The sequence below is a fragment of the Varanus komodoensis genome, unplaced genomic scaffold (assembly GCF_004798865.1).
Source record: "Varanus komodoensis strain SLA01 unplaced genomic scaffold, ASM479886v1 scaffold8, whole genome shotgun sequence".
Taxonomy (NCBI): domain Eukaryota; kingdom Metazoa; phylum Chordata; class Lepidosauria; order Squamata; family Varanidae; genus Varanus; species Varanus komodoensis.
In genome coordinates, this window is record NW_025336481.1 from 24,252,094 (window position 1) to 24,272,954 (window position 20,861).

The 20,861-nt window shown below is 37.1% G+C and overlaps 1 protein-coding gene across 2 annotated transcripts in view; it reads left to right on the plus strand.

The window, feature by feature from the left end:
• EEA1 (early endosome antigen 1) overlaps nucleotides 1-20,861 on the plus strand; it is a 62,565-nt gene that overhangs the window by 35,961 nt on the left and 5,743 nt on the right. For both annotated transcript variants that reach the window (XM_044455458.1, XM_044455459.1), the window contains 14 exons: nucleotides 2,046-2,246; nucleotides 3,618-3,731; nucleotides 4,404-4,559; nucleotides 7,741-7,880; nucleotides 8,203-8,533; nucleotides 9,507-9,608; nucleotides 9,989-10,183; nucleotides 10,787-10,969; nucleotides 13,135-13,320; nucleotides 15,487-15,618; nucleotides 17,547-17,732; nucleotides 18,348-18,586; nucleotides 19,632-19,752; nucleotides 20,003-20,101. In XM_044455458.1, the coding sequence (XP_044311393.1) occupies nucleotides 2,046-2,246; nucleotides 3,618-3,731; nucleotides 4,404-4,559; nucleotides 7,741-7,880; nucleotides 8,203-8,533; nucleotides 9,507-9,608; nucleotides 9,989-10,183; nucleotides 10,787-10,969; nucleotides 13,135-13,320; nucleotides 15,487-15,618; nucleotides 17,547-17,732; nucleotides 18,348-18,586; nucleotides 19,632-19,752; nucleotides 20,003-20,101 (2,385 nt within the window). The remainder of the gene's footprint in view (nucleotides 1-2,045; nucleotides 2,247-3,617; nucleotides 3,732-4,403; nucleotides 4,560-7,740; nucleotides 7,881-8,202; nucleotides 8,534-9,506; nucleotides 9,609-9,988; nucleotides 10,184-10,786; nucleotides 10,970-13,134; nucleotides 13,321-15,486; nucleotides 15,619-17,546; nucleotides 17,733-18,347; nucleotides 18,587-19,631; nucleotides 19,753-20,002; nucleotides 20,102-20,861) is intronic.

A 20,861-nucleotide genomic window follows, 5' to 3' on the forward strand; every position in this document is an offset into this window, starting at 1 on the left:
CAAGAAGGCTTTGATGTATATTGATGGACAATAGAGCAAGTTCTTATTTTCCTCAATTCTCCGTTTCAGTGTGGGCAGAAGAAATTTGCATCTACCTGGCTGTAATTTCTGCCTTACATGTACTGATCTAGAGATCCTTGGATTTCTCTCACTTTTCCCCCCTGCAATTACTCTGAGGCCCAAGAACATTCTTCCACCAACTTGCTCTTTAATGCTCAACTGGAGCCTCTCCATCATCCTGCAAGCCCTTACAAAGAAGCCATTCAAAGCCATGGTGAAAATTGGTCTACACCTGCTGTCATGGAAGGTTGTATTTGTGATGGCAGTCATTTCAGTAAGATATGTGCTATCAGGGTGGATTTTCTGTACTAGTCTTCTCTGGACCCTTCTTACCTCCCCAAACTTCTATCAAGTTTCCATATAAACAAGGACATTGTTTTGCCAGCCTCTTTTGTTTTCTGGTTGAATTTAATAGAATTGACTTTGCATATGCTGTATCTTTGTAGAGCACTGGTATTCTACTGATTCCAGACCGCATCATTTCTCCATTCTCAGAAGTGTTTTATTTACTACAGTGGTAAGAACAAAGGATTCTCATGTCATCCCAAAGGCAAGCAGCCTGGGTTGTGTGGACTATTTCTAGATTTCAGGAAGGCTCACTCTACTTGGGCAGTGGCAACATCCACTGCTGTCCATGCTGGAATTCCTCTGCCTGATTTCTGTAGAGTGGCCACCTGATCTACACCATCAACCTTTGTGAAGCATTAGTGGCTTGATGTCCATACCAGAGCAGGCTGTGCCCTGGGGAGAGTAGTCCTGTCTTTAGTTCTCTGGTAATAACAAATCCCCATGCAGGATTTGTGCAGGAAGGCAGCAGTTGATCCTTATATCCATAAGCTGCCGGGATTCTTGCAGGCAAAGGTTTGAAACCTTTAGCAGCTGAATCCACACAGAACGTCTATGGACCATAGTCCTTTTGCTAGGGAGAAAGAGCAGCACTACAAAAGAAAGGGAGACATTCTACTCTAATTACTACACTCAGACAGTTCAATATTCTTATTATTACGATGTTGTCTGTGTGGAAAACAGAACTTCTCCTGGGACTTAGTCTCAAGTCCCATGGATAAGCCCCATGGATAAGCAATCACTGATAGAAGTATTTCACAACACCACCTGCAACATAGTCTTTACTGGTGTCTGTGTAAGGGATATTTTGAAGGCAGAGAGCCAGCACAATGCTATAGCAGTAAGTGCAGCTGGGAGGCAGAAGATGTTTAATTGAAGACTTGAGGAGATGTTGAAATGACCCGTACAAAGTAAAGCTTGTCATTTGACAATTCTGGCAGCAATATTAACATTATTGGAGCCAAAGGGGATCAGTGAGTTCTGCTAGCAGAATTTAGGAATGGGCTTTTTGCAGGAAGATTCTTATTCCTGTAGATTTTCCTATCCCTGACAGCCAGTGTGGTGGTTCGAGTGTTGGGCTGGGGATTGGAGATACCTGGGTTCTAGTCCCCATTCGGCCATGAAGCTCACTGGGTGAATTTGGGCCAGACACACTCTCTCTCAGGATTAATGCTGTGAAGAAGAGGAGAACTGTGTAAGCCACCTTGGGGTCTTCCCAGGAGGAAAAATGGTGGACTGAAATATAATAATAATGCAATAATCATTGCAATGTAAATACAATAATAAATATAACAATAAAAACATCACTGCATCTCTGTGCTGGGTATTGCTTCACCTATTACGTTGTTGTCTGTCATGTATTGTAGAAAGGCATTGGAGGAACCAATGTCAGGCTCAGCAGTGGACCATGTTGCATCAGCTGTCAGTTTGTGTCTGCACCACAATTCGAGGTGTCAGAATGTCTTTGTCTCATATTTCCCCTCATTTGTCATTAATTGACCACTACCAGAAGGGTAAATGCCAAGACTATATTATAGCACTTTCACTAATCTTCTGAAGGAAAGGTTCATTGCCCATGTTAGTCTTCATTTTATACAGATGATTTTTTCCCCCTAAGTATTCTTTTGTTTTGTTTGTAGGTAACTCAGCTGATGGAAAAATTGAAAAATCAGTCAGAAAGCCATAAGCAGGCCCTAGAGAATTTGCATGAACAGGTGCAAGAACAGAAGGCCCATCTAAGAGCCTCTCAAGACCGCGTTCTTTCCTTAGAAACAACTATAAGTGAGCTTAATAGTCAGCTTAGTGAAAGCAAAGAAAAAGCAGTGCAACTTGATTTACAGGTAATTTGACTTTATGTTACATATGAATGAAAACATAAATGGTGGGTGGTTTGGTTTAATTCTAGCAGATACAGTGACAACTTATCTTGATCAGATTCAGAAAGTGCTTGACCTTAAATAAAGTACATAGTGACAGCATTCAGACATTAAGATAAACTGACTTACTGGTACAGAAATAAACTGCAGTGAGCTTGGACTAGAGTACTTCCGCCTCCTCTCTGCTCAGCACAGCTGTGAGGAGGAGCCTGGAAGTTTTTGTTTCTAGTTTTGATTCACCGTGCCCTATTTTGTCCAAATATGAAAATTATGGTTAAACTTACTCCTAATAAACTATAAACTCTGCTTGTTTCTTTGTAACCAGCCAACTTCTAACAATAACTTACAAAACTGTTCTGTTTCAACAAAACCATGGTTAAAATTAACCACAGTTTTGAAAGCTTTGAATCTCCCCACACCCATGCTGGTACAGAAGTTGGGAGAAAGGAGCAAGTAAATGTTCCTGCTTATTCCTCAGTGCAGCAATAATGGAATATGTGTGAGAGAAAGGGCACAAACCTAAGAAATGCCTACAGTTTACTGTGAAATATGAATACAGTAAGTTTCATTGGACTAGACTAGACTGGAAAAACTCTATATCAGAAGCAATCTAAATTAGTGAGAACATAAGAATGGCCCTGCTGGAGCAAACCAAAGTCTGTCTAATCCAGTAATCTATTTTTGCAATGGCCAACCTATGGCATGTGTAATGGAACCCTTCTGCTCACATTTCCCAGAAACTGAGAAGCAATAGAAACGGGGGGTAATATATAAGCATCATGGCTAGTAACCATTGGCAGCCTTACGCTCCATGAATTTGCCTTGTCCCCTTTTAAACGTTGTACTTGGTGGAGGAAATAGCTAATTCTTGTGGTAACCAATTCCACAAGTTCACTCTGTGTTCTGTGAAGAAGAGCCTCTTTCTGTCTTGAAACTCCAACTTTGAATCTGTTCAACTTCAAAGTAAAATAGACAAAAGAAACAAATTCACCCCAAACCAAAACAAACGAGAGAAATCAGCTACATTTCAAAACAGTTTAATATCCTGCAATCACAGTAAAGTTAATTTAGAACTCTTAGATATAAGTGAGGCCTTTTTCATACAGTTCTTCAAAACACCAGCAATTTGTGAACCATTTTGGAATTGAAATGAAGTGTGTCTTTTGCATAGATGAATAGACCATTTAATTGTTTTGTGGATTTTGGTTCAATGGCATTGTGTTGATAATTTGGTTTGAAAGAATTATGAATTGCTCTTCTTCGGGAAAGAATATGTAAAGAAACAGCAATGTCTTAATATTTATAGTTAACACAGGAACATTTGTTTTCTGCTAGGTAAAAGCAAAGACTGAATTGCTTCTGTCAGCAGAAGCAGCAAAAGCTGCTCAAAGAGCTGACCTTCAGAATCATTTGGATACTGCCCAGAATGCATTACAAGATAAACAGCAGGTGAGAGAAATTAAAAAGGTTATGTAGTGAACACTTAAATGATAATCTGATTTGTTTAAAACCAGATCACTTGGGTGGATATTGCTATAATCACTTAAAATATGCTGTTCATGATGATCTCTTTAAATTTAGCTTATTTTTTTAAAAAAAGTTAGCATAAATAGATGTTAAATAAGTTATTAAATGAAATTCATTTGTGCGCTTTTTTCAAATTGTTAAGTAGTTGTGGTCGAAGAAAAGATATTCAGAATTATGCAACTCTTGGACTCTCACTTAGCCATTGAAGGATGGGATATACATTTCAGGAATGAATAAAGTAGTTATTTGATGCTCATTTTTTTTTTAGCTGGGAATTGATTTTCTTTGGGTAATATTGAATTTTTTAAATGGAGTAGTAATCCAATGTGGAGAGCTTGTACTATAAAAAGTGTGGGTGTGGGAGTAACTTAGAAGTTCCTGAGTCTGAATTTTATCTGTATGATCGAATTTTAATCTAGATTTCTGTAAATTAAATAGATGTTCTTCATATGAAAATGCTTATGGTCAGTTGGCACTTTGCTTTAATATTTATGAATAATTTATTAAACATGTTTCAGATATAAAATAATATTTCACTAAACCAGTATTGCAGTGTGGGTTTTTTTAATTACTGTTTTCAATGTTTATTAATAGGAGCTAAATAAGGTCAGTACACAATTGGATCAAGTTACTGCTAAGCTGCATGAGAAGCAGGAATACTGTATGCAGCTGGAAACCAGTCTTAAAGAGTACAAAGAAAAGCAACTTCATTTAGAGCAAAAAACTGAAGAGCTGGAAGGTAATCAGAAGGTTTGTATTCAGGAACCCTTTTTCCCCCATTGCATTATTAAGATAACTAAGATAAGGGTCTGAGAGTGGATGGGCGATTGTCTAAAAGGTAGCATCAGCTCTTGCTTAGTCTTTTAATTGCCATCAAATATATAAGAACAAAGTGCAAATATGATGAAAAAGTATATAGATAAATGTTAAACAGACACTACAGGGAAAGATTGATCTTCAGTGTTATTACTGTATGTTCATTTCTCTGAGTATGGAGATATACACAGGATTCATTCTTCTGTAAAGGATGATGGGAGAGAGGTGCATCTGACCAACTCCTTAGCCCTGGACAAGAAATGCCTTTCAAGCAAGAAGAATGCTGCATATGAATGTTTCCCTGACAGAGGGTTTTAGTCAGCATAAGAATGCCTTTCAGCCAATACAGTTTATTTAGTTTAATAATTACTGAGTATTATGCATAACAATATCATCTGCAGCTTGAATCATCTGCAAACAGTGCTTAACTTGAATAACCTTCACTCTGGGTAGCAATATTTTACACCTAAAAACTTTATACCAGCATAATTTTTTTCCTCTCAATAGACTTTCTATATTTTTGCTGGAAGGTTTAGCTCAGACTCTAGGCTTTCAGAAGAGATTAAGATGATCTGTTGTTCCTTTGTTGGGGGTATTTTGTTTGAGATATAGAAGTACCCCACAATACTATTCATATGCAAATTTGGTTGCCTTTGTTAACCCATTCATGTTTTTAGAAAGAAAGGTTAATGAAATAAAATTATTAAAGACAGGAGCCTGAAATTTGGGGACTTTTCACTAAGCAGGTTTTGACAATGTCTTAGAAGGACTGGAAGGTAGGTCTACTACTGTGTGGATTGCGCAATAGAATGTGAACTGGGAAGGGGCTTTAGAGCTGTAAAGAAGAATGAAGTTCCATCTGTGTTTTATAATCCTGCAAATAGCATTTCTTCAGTATACTTTTATATTTTACAACAGTTTGTATCTGTCTTCATAACGGTAGAGAAATAATGTTTTAGGGCACAAGTTAGTATGAATGATTTACTAATTACTTTCAAGTGTTTGATAACTTAGGTTTCACAGACTTTAGAATCAGTATTTTTAATAATATAAATTTCTATCCATTTTATCACAATATTTCTATAACCTACCCTAAAAAACAGGATAGGAAACAATGTGCTTCAAAATAAATACATGTTCTTTGTTCAGAAAGGAATGAACATGCAGGGAATATTTTTTTAAAGTAAAAATTTGGGTGTAACTTCGGTGTTATTATTTGTTCAGTATAACAATGTTGAAATGTCAGTGCTCATCAGGCAAACTGCTGTGTAAACACCACAGAGCAGAGGCAGTCTCCTGTTGAGTGGTATGTTTTAGTTTGTGAGGTGGAGATGTTGATTAGAGTTGAGTCCCCAGTTGAGGATACGTTGCTTAAGAAAAAAATTATTGGATGAAATGTTTATCCAGTGTGACAAATAAAACACAGGTAATTTTTTGAATATTTGCTGTCTTGTCCATGTTAATGTGGGAAATTATCCTTGTATTTAATAATGGAATAATTTGAAAATAAAAAGTATCATTTAAAATACCAGATGGGTTATATGTAGTTAATTAAACTTGTTTTCAGGGGTTTACATGTAACAAATAAGAACATAAATATAAGACCCTATATTGGGGATATCCCTTTTCTGGGCACCTGGGGAGCACCCTGCCTTCCCAAATCTGCTGTTTGGAACTAGAAGCAGATATTTGGCAGAACCTAGGCTAGGATAGCTTAAAAGGAATAAGTGAAGTAAGACCTTCAGTTTTCTTTCCGGTTTAATTTACTTCCTATTTTCACCTATAATTTTGCTCTTTCACATACCTCTATCTTAGGTAGCAGCAAGGAACCTTGTGGGAATCCAGATAGGACAGTTTTCCACTTCACTTACCTTCTTGGTGAACTTGAGTAACTTTTCTGTGCCAGAACAGTGAAGGGATGTCTGTCTGGATCCAGAAGGTTGTAAATACCTCATTGACAAGAGCAGTGTGTTTTTTAAACAAAGTTCTAAGGTGACCGTCCCTGAAGAAACCTTGCCTGGAGCCAGATCATGTAACCAATAGCTCATTCTAGGCCAGTGTTTCTTTCCTTGGCAAAGCTGATGGAGGGAGTGGTGGCTGGAGGAGCTCTAGGCACTCTTGGAAGAAACTGGTAATCCATTTTCAGTAAGGTTTCAGGCCTGGTTTTGGGATAGAAACTGGCAGCTGCCCTTTGGGATATCTTTTGTTGATATAATGTCCTATCTTTTCCATTATGTTCCTTATAAAAAAATGTTACCAGTATCCCATGGCTATGGTCATACACTTTCCCCCAGTTCCTATCTTTGTTTCTGATGGGTGAGTGTTTCTTTGCCAGTTCTGGCCAAGGTAGGCAAAAATCAGAGATCACAAACATCACAAAGATCAAAGATGAACCATGTTTACCCATCATGTGAAGACAGTATCCAAGACAGAGATAAGGCTGTATGACCTCCAAGAATGGATGTGGCCCTTCTGCAACTCCTGCTGTCCGTCTCTGTTGGCTGTGCTAATTACGGCTGATGGGAGTTGTAAGACATAATGTCTGGAGGATCACAGGTTGCCCATCACTGTTATAGAAGAAAGAGAATGTACAGTGAGTTTAAATATCAGCTCCTGTTTCATCATGACAGTTCAATGCCATTGTTAGTTTCAAGAAATAAGAGGAGCTAATCTGGATCCATTCAGAGGTCCATTTAGTCCAACAACATATTTACACAGTGGCCAACCAACTTTCCATGGGAAACCTGCAAGGAAGACTTGAATGCAACAATGTCCAGATTCAGCAGTGCTCAGATTCAGCAGCAACATAGGCCTCTGATGCTGGAGGTAGAACATAGTCTTCATGACTTGTAGTCCTTGATAGCCTTCTCTTTCATGAATTTGTCTAATCCCCTTTTAAAACCATCCAAATTGGTGGCTACTACTTCATCTTATGGTAGAGACTTCCATAGTTTAACAATGCACTGTGTAAATAGATATTTCTTTTTATTTGTCCAGTTCGCTTCTTTGGACAAGGTCAGGTTCTAGCATTGTAAGAAAGAGAGAAGAATGTTTTATTACCCACGTTCTCTAAAATATGCATGATTTTTCAGCTTTCTTATACCTTCCATTACAGAAACTTGAAGCTGACATTACTGAAGCTGTGGGAATTAAAGAAAAGACACTTCAGGAACTACAGCAACAAAGACAACAATGTACAGATTTAAGCCTCAAAGCTGCGGAACTTATCAAGCAGCTAGATGTGGAAAGGGAAATGTACGTTAAATTTCTTAAATGTATTACTTTCAGATTTGTATCATATGTTAATGGAACTTAGTTCTTGGTTACAAAAAAAAACTCTCCCCTTGGGAAGAGTCCCATCTACAAAACTTTCTCAGTTTGATTTATACTGCCAAAGTCTACTTTCAGGGACAAAGATAAATGTATCTCATATCAGTATTAGTTATTACTGAAATAACTTGGAACATTATTGGGAAGAACTTTGAATATTTGGAATGTGGCTATATAAATGTAAATGTTGTATTATGTTGTATTTAATACTGAAAGATTTTCAGTTATTTAATTTTTGTATGTACAGAATATCTAGTACCAAATTAGACCTGCAAAAGAAATGTGATAGTCTAGAAGAAGCAAACCAACAGTTATTGAAGCAAGAGGAAGAAAATGCAAGACTGAAACTGGATATTGAGAAAATACATCAAGATGCAGACATACAGCACAAGGAACTCAATGGAAAATTGGAAGCAGTAACGGAGGATTTGAAGAAAATGAAGTCGGAAAAAGATACTCTATTAAAAGAACTTGAAGTCATCAAAGACAAATTGGCCAAAAGCACTGAATCTTTGAAAGAAGCAAATGATGAATTGGAAAAGGAGAAACATAAAGGAAAGGCAGCAGTGGCAGAAATAGTGAGTCATGCATTTTAAACAAATAGACATCCTGTGTGACTGAGTCTGAGTATAAATACGATCTGTGTCTTACTTCCTGCTGTGAAAATTTAGGGCAGTATGCTAGTAGTTGAGAGAATTCACAATGTGAAATTAGTGCTCTTAGGAGTACTAAATTGAACATTTCACTAATTAAATGTACATCTTGGTCTCTATGTGCATGCTTATTTTTAGATGCTGGGCACTGACTTGAATCAGATGCCAGTCTACTGTTAATATTTGAATGATATTGAAAGAACTGGGAATGGTAATAAAGCAGCTTTATTTCATGCATGTTGTGGAAGAAATGATGCACTGCTGTCATTAAAAATTAGTGAAGCGTTCTTAATAGAAACAGATGTATAATGATGCCTATCAGTCTTTTGTGGGCAATGGTATCATTTTAAATGACAAGTGAGCCTAGAGCACTGATGAGTAATACCTGCAAGAAAATTGCCTCTGTACTTAGTAGATTTCTAAAATACTATAATCTCACCTAGAAGAAATTGTCCACAAATGAACAGATTAGTTGCAACAGCATAAGGTGAGCCTTCTGAAATAGTCCAAATATACTTGGTGTTGAATTTTTAAAATCCTGATTGATCTGGGGGCACACCAGTCCACTGTTCTCTACCTGAGACAGCTGTGGTAGTCCCTGGCATGATAGTTGAAAACCTCAGGATTTTGGTGTTCACATCAGGGCTGTTTTAGCAGGCTGCTTCAGGACTTCATGGCCATTATAACCATCATGGGGCTGTATAATTACCTGCCCAGTGCCCTCCTTCATAGAGGAGGTTTCCTTAGTGCACAGTATTTCAAATACTTTTTGCATGTATTTATAAAATAATATGACATTAGCACTTTTATTTTGGATCCTTTCCTATTGATTCCTAACATGGAATGCACATTTTTCACAGCTGCTGCTGCAAAAAAATGTATTTCTTTATTTATACAGGAGAAATCGTGTCAAGAAGCTATGCATCAACTTCAGCTACAGTCTGAATCTATAGCTAAAGAACAGAATGAACTGAAAAACCTGTTGGAAAAACAAGAAGGGGTAATTTTTTTGACTAGCTATATGAAAGCCATGTCCTGGCTGTTTTATTAAATAGTATTTCTAGTATCAAATTTGGTGGAAAGTGATGACTTTTTTTGCTATATTCTACATATAAACTAGGCTGTACTTTAAAAATTAATATTTTAATGCTCCTAGATTAAGTAAATCTCTGTGTGAGTATTTAACACAAGAAAAGATGGCACATGTTTAGAACACTTGCAGTTTATTTCTTTAAATTCATAAAAATGAATTAAAATGCTTATAAGAAGGATATTGCAGAGCCATGAAGATCTGCAACAAGGTATAATGTAAACGCAGGAGTATTAAAATAATAATAGCTATGGCAGAGATAACATGTTGTACTATGATTCTTTATGTAGATCTCCAAGCAGCTGGCAATAGAACTTGATTCAGCACGAGCGCAAGTCCAACAGATGCAAGGAGTTCTGAAAGAAAAGGAAAAGAATGAGCAGCAGTTGCAGTTGAAGGTGAAAGAACTGAAGGAATCTTTTGACCAAAAGAAAAAACAAAATGAAATACAGCAAGCTGAATTAAAAACAGCTCTCTTAGAAAAGGTAATAGTCCCATATTTTCTAAAAAGATGCTAGTGCTCATCAGGGGCAGAGGCAGGAAGCTGTGTCAGGTAGCTTTCTCTCTCTCTCCTCCCGCCCCTTGCTTGAAATAGTTTTTACCATCACATTAGCTGTGAAAATTCAGGAACTGCTAGGCCTTCCCAGGCCATCTGTCTCACAGTTTATCACTCCTAGAAATGTGGGAGTCTTCCTCAGATCAAGGCATTGTGGACAAGGTTGGCCCAGAAAGACTATTAAAGGTTTCACAAATTGCTACTGTTAAACTTTTAAAATATTTTCCAGAACACTGGTGAAGGGACAAAGAAAATAAACCATGTTTTGGACAATTATTTGCTTGACAAACTGTAGTAGGGTAACAAAACATGGAGTCAAATAAACTATGTTAGTGTTATGCATGAATGAGGTCAGTGTGTGTGAAACCTAAACTGTAGTTAATGTTAGCTAGAATGGTGCCATAATTTTATATACTCATCATTGCGATAAATAAAAAGCTAATTGAAAACGGATCCATATTTGTATCCACATTGTCTCTCATTTTGATTGCATTGTTACATATAAAACAATTATGTTTTCTGTGTCTGTTAGGCAGAACTAGAGAATAAACTACAACAGCAGATAACATTGTCAGCACAAGAGCTTACAACAGAGAGAGAAAAGATAACAGAGCTGCAGAAAGCCCATAAAAAAACCCAAGAAAATATGGAAAAGCTGCAACTGGATTTTTATGGTAAAGAATCTGAGCTCTTGGCTACACGACAAGACCTTAAGGTACATTACAGTGCTTCACGGTTGTACAGAAACAATTAAGAAGTGTAGATGCTGCCTATTTGGCACTTAATTTATAGAAGTGGTACTGTCTAGACTGCTGCTTGAAGTCAAACAGCCATGTTGTCCCCCACGACAGTCCATTCCATTCTTTTTCTCACTTGGCTTTTCATTCCCCCACCTCACAACAGACAGTCACTATCTCATGTTCCCTATGTGCTAAGTCATAAGGTGTTTTGAGGTTTTCCCAAATCTTAAGATTGCTGTCCCCAAAGTTTGTATTTCAGCAAAGCGTGGTGTTCCCTGCTGATACCTCCTTTTTATTGCATAGATAGCACTATTTTGGTTACATAGGGATCTATACTTGCCCCTGAACTTTGAAAATGGAAGGAAGTGTTCATTTAGTAAATGAATATCCCACCTTTTACAAATGTTTTCACATGCAGGGAGAAACTGGGATATAAATATAACAAACAAATAAATACAGTGGAGTTGAACAATACAAATATACAAAACCTGCAGGCAGCAGAACAGCATTTATCCTGACAAGCAGAGATCACTAAATACAACCCCACAAAATAATATCTAAAATTATGAAAAGTTGAGATGTGACCCATCACTGGTAACAAGCCAACAGTGGGCTGTTGTGTGACCCAAACTACTTTCTCTATGGACTACAAGGCACCTGCCAACCCATGGCTTGTTTATGAGTTCTTGTGTCTGTGCTGAGTTCTGAACATGGGTTCAAGGAAATTGCTCAGGAAGAGTTGCCTGCTGCTCATCGTAAGCTCACTGAGCCCTAGGCACCTAGTGGCTATTTGAAGAGACTGTTACTGGCTTGGTCTCCCTTCCACCAACCCTTCGCCTTTTGTAGTTGTTCCAGCTTGCTTCCCCCTATTTTTTCTTTCCTAGGAGATAATTTTTTGCAATCTTCATAATGAGTGTCTTCAGAGTGCTTTAGCTGCTGTCACTGGTTCAGTACCCCTTTTTCTTTTCATACCCTGTTTGAGCTGTCAGAACTTTCTCCTTTGAAATTGCAGTTTGGACAAGGCTCATCAGGGATGTTGGGCAGGCATGTATACAGATTTCATGGGTGAACCAGTAACAGCTGTTCTAATTTGTTATTTGGACACTTTGAAGGGACTTTCACTGGCTGTTCCTTTAGAGGTCACTAAAAGTGCTCTCCAGAAAAGGGGAGGGGTACAAGAAAAAATCCACAGAAGGGGTTGCAGTCACAGCAAGGAGAAGAGTCTTCTGCTGTAGAGTCCCCTGGAACACGGAACCTAAGGAAAGGAGATGAGGGAAAACCCATGGTGAGCATCATTAGTATTACTGGTTGAGCTATGATGATGGCACCATCTGCTGGAACACTTTGAGAAAGCTATTCTGTTGAATTCTTTTTTCTTTTATTACCTTTCCAGCTAAAGCTATAATATAAGTTAAGGTATTTATTTTTTAAAAATGGGTTAGGTTTAATATTATGAGTTCAAGGCAACTAAGAAGTAACTCTAAAGGCAAATAGCAACAGGAGTATCTTTCTCTCATAATGCAAGTTTGGGTTTATACAGAAGTTGGTTTTTTACCTGGTACTTGATAATATTGCATGCTGGTCTTGAGGCAAAAGGCTCTCCACAGGATTAACCTGCTTTGATTATCAGTGATAAAGGTAATGCTATACTGATTTCATAAAGGAAGCCACAGCCTGGAATTTACATGTGCTGAACAGGGCTATCATGGATATTTGGAGAGCTTTCATTCATATGGTTGCCCTAAGTTGGAAATGACTTGGTAGCATGCGCGCACACACACACATACAAAACAGTCTTGAGAAAAGAAGCTAGTAATTGAATTATAAATGTTCTGAACGAATAAACAGTGTGAAAACTGAATCACTATTTATTCATGTTTCTTCTCATTTTACAGTACTTCATTTTAGGTGGGAGGAAGTATATGAGAAATCTCAAGGCTGGATGAATAAATAGATATACATGAACATTGATAATTTTCAGTGCTACCAGTTAAATTGACAAGCTTTGTAATTTGCTGCAAACAGTGCCTTATTGTAATCATAATGCAATTTTTTTGACATTGATACATAACTGTGTCTTCGGTGTTAACACAGACTGGTTCTGGGAATTTAGTAGTAATTATTTTTTTTCCAAATCTAGTCCATAGAGGAGAAGCTTGCTTTGGCTCAAGAGGAATTAGTTTCAAACAGAAATCAAATTACTAATCACAATCAGTTGATCAAAGAACTTAAGACTCTAAGATCTACACTGGAACAAGATTTGTCCAAAAAGGGACAGCAGCTGAAAGAGCAGGAAAAACTCTTACAGGAAATACAGAAAGACAAGGTAATTGACGGTCACTCATAATTTTCTTTACCTGCTTTTTAGTGGTACTTGCTTCTACCATTTGTGGAATTTGTGCAATATTTTAAACTTTTGTCCCCACCTGAACATATGTGCCAATGTAATATGAGCGGTATGGGACATGTATAAGTTTTGGGCTAAAACTGATGCTTACTTTGTGGATGCAGATACCTAGTATGACATGCAACAAGAGGTCATGACTGGAAGTCACAGTAAATCACAGAAAAAAAATGCTAAGTTTATCCAAGGTATATGAAATGTTCATGATGATTTTAAGATTCTGCTATTACAAGAGTTAAATAGATGAAGATGCAGATGTATAGTTACAGGCTGTACTCCTGTGTTCAAATGTAAACCCTCCTTGAATTTGGAGCTTAACTAAATATGCATATGTTTTCACTGTTGGACTTGCATTCCTTTGATTTCAGGGGTGATGATTTAAAATGCTGGTATATCAGAATTTAATGCTATTATTTATTTCTGTATTTTTCAAATTTATATGCTGCTGAATATAACAGGGCTGCACAGGGCTCTCCAAGCAGCTAACAACATTAAAATACATTAATTAACATATGTGGTGGACATGTGATAGAATCAAAAGATTTTGGAAGCAGATACATGCGGAAATGCAGGATATATTTAAACTGACTTTCCTATGAATGCCAAGAATATGTTACTGAGTATCATACCAGAGACTGTTCCAAAGATTATGTTATCGTTACTCAAATACATAGTAACAGCAGCAAAAGTAGTAGTTGCCTCAAAGTGGAAAGCTGAAAACTGTCCATCTGTTAATGACTGGAAAAACAAGCTAGCTGAGTATGCAGCAATGGCGAAACTAACTAATTATAATAGAAAACCAGTTAAATAATTTATTGAAAGATGGAAAGCTTACTACGAGCAATTTAACTAATTGCTAAAGAAAATAGAATCTTTACAAATGTCAGTGATTTTTATTCTAATACTAAAGCTATGTTATAATTTTACAGCTAGTTATATAAACTATAATATATTCAAGTTTATAAAACTAGCTGTAAATTATTATATATAGCTGAAACTATTTATATTCTGATTAAGACTTGAATGATTTAAATGGGACCATAAGCAGACAGAAATTCTTGCCTTTTTATGAACATGTTCAAATACTGAAATTATATGTTGTATATGTGGCCTCTTTCTTCCCATATATGCCTTTTTCCTTTTGAAGAATGTAGTTTGTGAAAATAAATAAAATTGGCTAAAAATAAATTAATTGCAATTAATTAATCAATGAATTGATTGATTAAACATTACAAGGCTGGGGAGAAATCTTCTGGAGTAGAGTAATCAGGTGTTAAAATCAGAGCTTGAATACCTGCAAAAGAGGACAGTGTTTTCCTGGTGCCAAAATGAATGTAGTGATGGTGCCAGGCAGACCTCTTTAGGGATCCCATTCCAAAGGTGGTGAGCAGCCACTGAGAAGGCCCTTCTAATTGCTATCCCTTTTACTTCCTTTAGTGATGGCTCTTTCAGAAGGGCCTCTTTCTCAGATCACAGTGAGCACGTAGGAGTATATTAGAAAAGGTGATCCTTCAGGTAACCAGGTTCCGAGCCCTTTAGGACTTTTCATGTTAAAAGAAGCAGTTTAAATTGGGCCTGGACTTCAACTGGCAACCAATGTAATTTATACAGAGTGGGGCCGATACCAGACGTGCAGTCCTATTTTGGACCAGCTGAAATCTCTGGACCATGGTCAAAGGCAGTCCTACGAAGAGCGCATTACAGTAATCTAGTTGGGATGTTAGCAGCATGTCAGTAACTGTGGTCAGGCTGTTTGTATCCAGTTAAGGTCATAGTTATCATGTTCTCTGTAACCTGAAAATGGCACTCCTGGCCACCTGAAACTCTAATGAAAGTTTTGGGTCCAGGAGTACTCCCAAGTTGCAAACCCTGTCCATTTTGTGGAAGTGCAGGCCCATCCAAGATAGGACAATGATAATCTAATGTGTAAGATAGATCATCAACCACAATAGTATTACAATACTACTTCTGCAGGGAAGGATAATGAGATTTTAAAGAGATAGCTCTGTTTACTGATAATAAAACAGCCTTTATAGTTTGATTGAAAGATAGCTCTTAAACATTCTTTTGGGCATTTTATACCTCCAGGATTTAAAAGAAAAAGACTTGGCTAATGAAAAATCAAAAACTACAGAACTCCAGAATATAAACAGCAAACAGGAAAAAGAAAATTCAAAACTGAAGGAGGAAGCTAGAATCTGCAAGCAAGAGTATGAGAAGGTATGTTGAGACAAAGAGTTTGAGTAGTTAGACTATGTATTTACATGGGCACCATTGTGTGAAAATTGGTGAAGACAATTTTCCAGTTTGGTGAAGTTAAAGACCTGCAGTGCACTGTGTTGCAATCCAGAGTCAGTGCTAGAAGTGATAAACTTTTTCAGCTCCAAGGACTGTATTGGAAATATGTCATATATCTGATAGGTGAAGCACACTATTTTTCCTAGCTTTCTCATTTCTGGGCCATTTAGCTATGCTATAGTTTCATTTTCAGTATCATTTCCAGAATATTACATTTTCAATAATTGAGATTTCTTGGAAGATAAACAAAAATATGGCAAAATATAAACAGTCTATAAATTAGTTGCATTCACACATAATAATCTGTAGTCATGATGGGAATAACCTTGGGAAACCTAGTCTCTCATGTTCTTTCACTCTTCTCTTTCACCATGGCTGTGAAAAGATTAGACACATTCGAGTTTGTTTCAGCAAAGCATCATTAAGAGTTACTGTAGTTTATTTGCATATAGTAACAAATGGTCAACCAGAATGAAAGATTCTGATCTGCTCCTTGCAGCTGTGCTAGGTAAAAGGAACTTTGTGCTAGTCTTGACCCTAGATGATAATATGAGTTGACATCAGGAGCTTCAAGCAGGTAGAACTGAGCTGCAATAGGGTGACAGTTCAGTTAAAGGACACCATAACTTTTCATATCGATGGTATTACTGTTTTAGTTAGACTTTCTAGTTAGCGGTATGGCACCATTTAAATTATTTTTTTCAATTTAAGTACATCAAAGATGGTGACAAACCTGTATAACTTGTAATACAAAACATAAAGCTAACATATATATTGATTATACACATGTGTGCTCTTGTGCCTATCTGTACATTCTCTTCCCATAGCAGAACTGAAAGGGTTACAGACCATTAAACAGATATAGGAGTTATTAAAATTAAGTTATAATTATAGACATCATTATTATAAGCTGCTCATTCAAAACATAACAGAGTTTATTTGCTATGCTTGCATTTTTATGAAATAGAAACTTGGATGTATGGTTTCATTTACACTAATATATATCAATGAAACAAAATAACTAATTTTGCCTGCCTTTTAGGGTCCACTTACGTGTTAAATTATTCACACTTTTTAAAAAAGCATGCTTAAATTGTTTGCTTGTTGTTTGAAGAAAAAGTAAATAGCATTTTTCTGCTGCAAATCACACCCTCTTCCCTTGGTAGAAAATTACTTTATAATAAGCAGCCTTTGAGGGTAAATAGCAGAGGGAGAAGGTAGCTTTCAGGGAAAAAAGATATCTGACAAAACTGATTTGGGAGGGTGTTCTAGCTAGTGAGCCCCATGGCTGCATTTTCCTCAAAACAGAAGTAGTCACTTTAAGCTGTTTTAAAAGTTTGAATAAACTTTGGTCCTCAGTACAGTGCTGATGTTGCCTGCTCCTTCAGCCTTTATACCTGGGGACCTTGCTATCCTTCACTTCCTCTACCTCATGGTCTTTGGTCCCACTCATTTGTGGTTTTTGACTTTTTTTTTTCTTCTGTCTACAAATGTTCCTGTTTCCAGGTCCTCTGAGACTTTTCTGTGTTAAACTGACAAATATTTTTCTTCAGAAATATTCTAGTGTAGTCATTGCAGTTCAAAATATTGATTTGAGTGATTAAAAGACTCCCCCCCAACCAAAAAAAAACCCAAATGCAAAACAAAACAAAACAAAAGCCCAGCTGGTGTTTAGTTTGTTAGAATTTGGAAAACATTTGTCTCTTTTAAGCTTTATTTGTTGTGGTATTGTGAAAGTTCTTGCTAATTTAACAACTGGTTTCTCAAACTGTATTCATGTGATTTAGTATAACTTGACATTTAATTCATCAAACTCCATTTTTAAAATTATAATACTATATTTTTAACAGGAGTTAACAAACCTAAAGGATGCCAAGGAGCTGTTGATTAAGCAGAAGTTAGAATTACAGGGAAAGGTTGATACCATTAATACAGCTCTTGAACAGGAGAAAAGGAATCAAGAAGTTATCAAAGATCAGCTAAAAAAGAGAGAAGATGAATTGAAGAAAAAATGTGCTGAAATGGAAGCAAAACTGGTCTGTATATTTAATGTGAGAGTGCTTGCTGTGTTGACATGTTTAAATATGCTTATAAAGGATGACATACAAATGTCAATCTTTTTTTCTCACTCTTTTATTTCTAGCAGAAGGTACTAGGAAGCAGTTTTTGCCGATTCCTCTTTCCCTATAACATAGAATCATAGAATAGTGGAGTTGGGAGGGGCCAAGAAGACCATTGGGTCCAACCCCTTCCTTTTGCAGGACACCAGTTTACACCATCCCACATATGCTGTGTGGCCTCTGAAAAAGTGCTTGTTAGGATTGGGAAAACTTCTGGAATATCACGGGAGGTGGCAGGAGGAGCAGCAAGGGGAGAGGAGAATCCATGAAAATGAACTCCTCTCCTACCTGCAGGAGCACTACTGGCTTGATGTCTCTTCCATTAATGGAATGGCAACTCAGGATGTGAGCCAGGATTTCTCATTTAGTCAATCACTTTTCCTCAAAGGGAGAAGAATGAAGTAAGAGCATGTAGTACTCTGGCCTGTTCTTTATTTCAGTCCAGGACAAGACGAGCAATAAACATGATCTCTGAGTTGTTGGAAAATTATTTGGCAAAGTTGGAAAACATTGTACTTGTTTCTCTTTTAGAAAGCTGAGATCAAGGAGAAAGAGGAACAGTATAAAGACCATAAGGATGCTGAAGATAAGCTTAGTATGCAGATCACAGCTCTGAATGAAAATCTAGGAACAGTGAAGAAGGAGTGGCAAAGCAGCCAAAGAAGGGTTAGTGAGCTAGAAAAACAAACGGATGATCTACGTGGAGAGATTGCAGTACTGGAAGCCACAGTACAAAATAACCAGGATGAGAGGAGAATGTTGCTGGAAAGGTAAGGCAATGAACGAGGGGTTGAATAATAGAATTTTTAAAACATATTCAACAAAAATCTTGGAACAGCTTTGATACAGGTTAGAAGTTATTACATTACATTTGTATGGCACCTTTTTTATCTTGTAAGAAATCTAAGGTGGCTTATATAGCTCCAGTTTATCTTCACAGCAACAACCCTGTGAGGTAGGTTGAGGGACAATGACCAATTGAATGTCATCCAGTGAGCTTCATGACTGAGTGGGGACTAGAACCTGGATTTCACAGCTCCCCAATCCAGCACTCTAGCCGCCAAACCTCACTGGCTCTTGTGTGGTTTTGTGTGAAAAAATTTAGCTTCTCTTCCATGCTGATTAAAAATTTGCAATCAGAAAAACAGCATAACTTAACATGCTAGATAGCAGCTGAAGTTCAAAATTCTAGGACGGACTCTAGGTTTACATGAAATGTAGACTGCTCATGTGTAACGCACAGGGTGACTTACTCCTTGAGTGTAACTTACCTGGTCAGGAATCTCTGCTTGAGTCTGGATATAGCAGTAAGTCCATGGCTGCTACATAGACTAGTTAATACCCTTCTTTGATTTTAAAAGTGTATGTGGTTTTCTTGTCGTTACGATTGGAATCAAGCTGGAATAGTGACTCATGCCTTACAAAATGTAGCTTCATTTCACAATATCCTGTGACAGAATATTTCTTATTAATAGAAACTGAAAGGCTTCATTTTCTTTGTTCCTTCGCCTCACCTCTCCCTGCCCTGTTAGCTTTAATTAATGTGAACAGGCAGGCTTACTATAGAATGTGCTGAAATAGTCCTTCCCTTTATTAACTTTTTGCATCTTTCTTGGTTTCTAATTACAACCAACAACTTTTGTGCAGTGATTTCAAATAAGAAAATAGACAATAATCTTAGAGTACGTGAACCATATTAATTCACATGGCAATTATAATTGTAACCTTATTTTACCCTACTTACAGTATCAAAAGACAATTTGTTATTTCTTCCCAGAAACTTAGGACATTATTTGTGTACCCTATGCTCTGTAGGTGCCTTAAAAGTGAAGGAGAAATTGAAAAGCTTCAAAGCAAATTGATGGATGCGCGAAGGAAATTGGATGATACTACTGCAGCCATGCAAGAGCTAGGCAGAGAGAACCAGTCACTTCAGGTATTCTCTTTTGCTTGAAAAACAGCATCATTGCTAACATAGAATGTAGTTAGGAAAATTTTGCTGTTCTGGGTGCAACAGATATTGGCAAATGTGTGTGTGGTTGTGCGAGAGTTTGTCCGTATGTAAGTGAGAGAGGAGGAGATTTTCTTGCATTGCTAAAGCCACAACTGATTTTCTTTTGAATGTTTTTGACATGATTTGGGGCTCGATTTAATGTTTACCAAAATCTCTTTTAAATTTCACATAGATCAAACATACACAAGCCCTAAATAGGAAATGGGCAGAAGACAATGAGGTTCAGAACTGCATGGCCTGCGGAAAAGGTTTTTCTGTAACAGTAAGAAGGGTATGTGAGTCTGGTAATATTTTATGATAATTATTTTCCTTAAAGCAATGAAAATGTATTTTAAGAAAAAACATATCCCCTTATTGTGATGTCATATAAATTCATCATCATCATCTTTCTATACTGCCCTTAGCCATAGCCTAAGCAGGCCTTGTCCCTGCTTAGCTTCCAAGATTAGGCTGGATCAGGCACTTAAGGCAGGTTTCCTTTCATCAGGAGTGCAATGAGAATTTTGTGGCTAACAGTAGAGAGCATGTTCAGATGTTATATCTTCACTTATTTTCATTAAGTTTACCAACGCTGCACTACAGTATACAGGCATACCTTAGAGATATTGCGGGTTTGGCTCCAGACTACTGTAATAAAGCAAACATTGCAAAAAAGCAAGTCACATGAATGTTTTGGTTTTCCAGTGCATATAAACATTATGTTTATACTATACTGTAGTCTGTTAAGTATGCAGTAACATTATGTCTAAAAAACAAATATACATTAAAATCACTTTAATGCTAAAAAAAGCTGCCTGAATTAACCAACGTTCAGCGAGTCATATTCCTCTTGCTGGTGAAGAGGTCTTGCCTCAAAGTTGATGGCTGCTGACTGATCAGAGTGCTGGTTGCTGAGGGCTGGGGCGGCCATGGCAATGTCTTCAATCAAGACAGCAGTTGGCTCTTCCTTTCACAAAAGATTTCTCTGTCGCTTACGATGCTGTCCAATAGCATTTTACCCACAGTAGAACTTCATTCCAAATTGAAGTCTG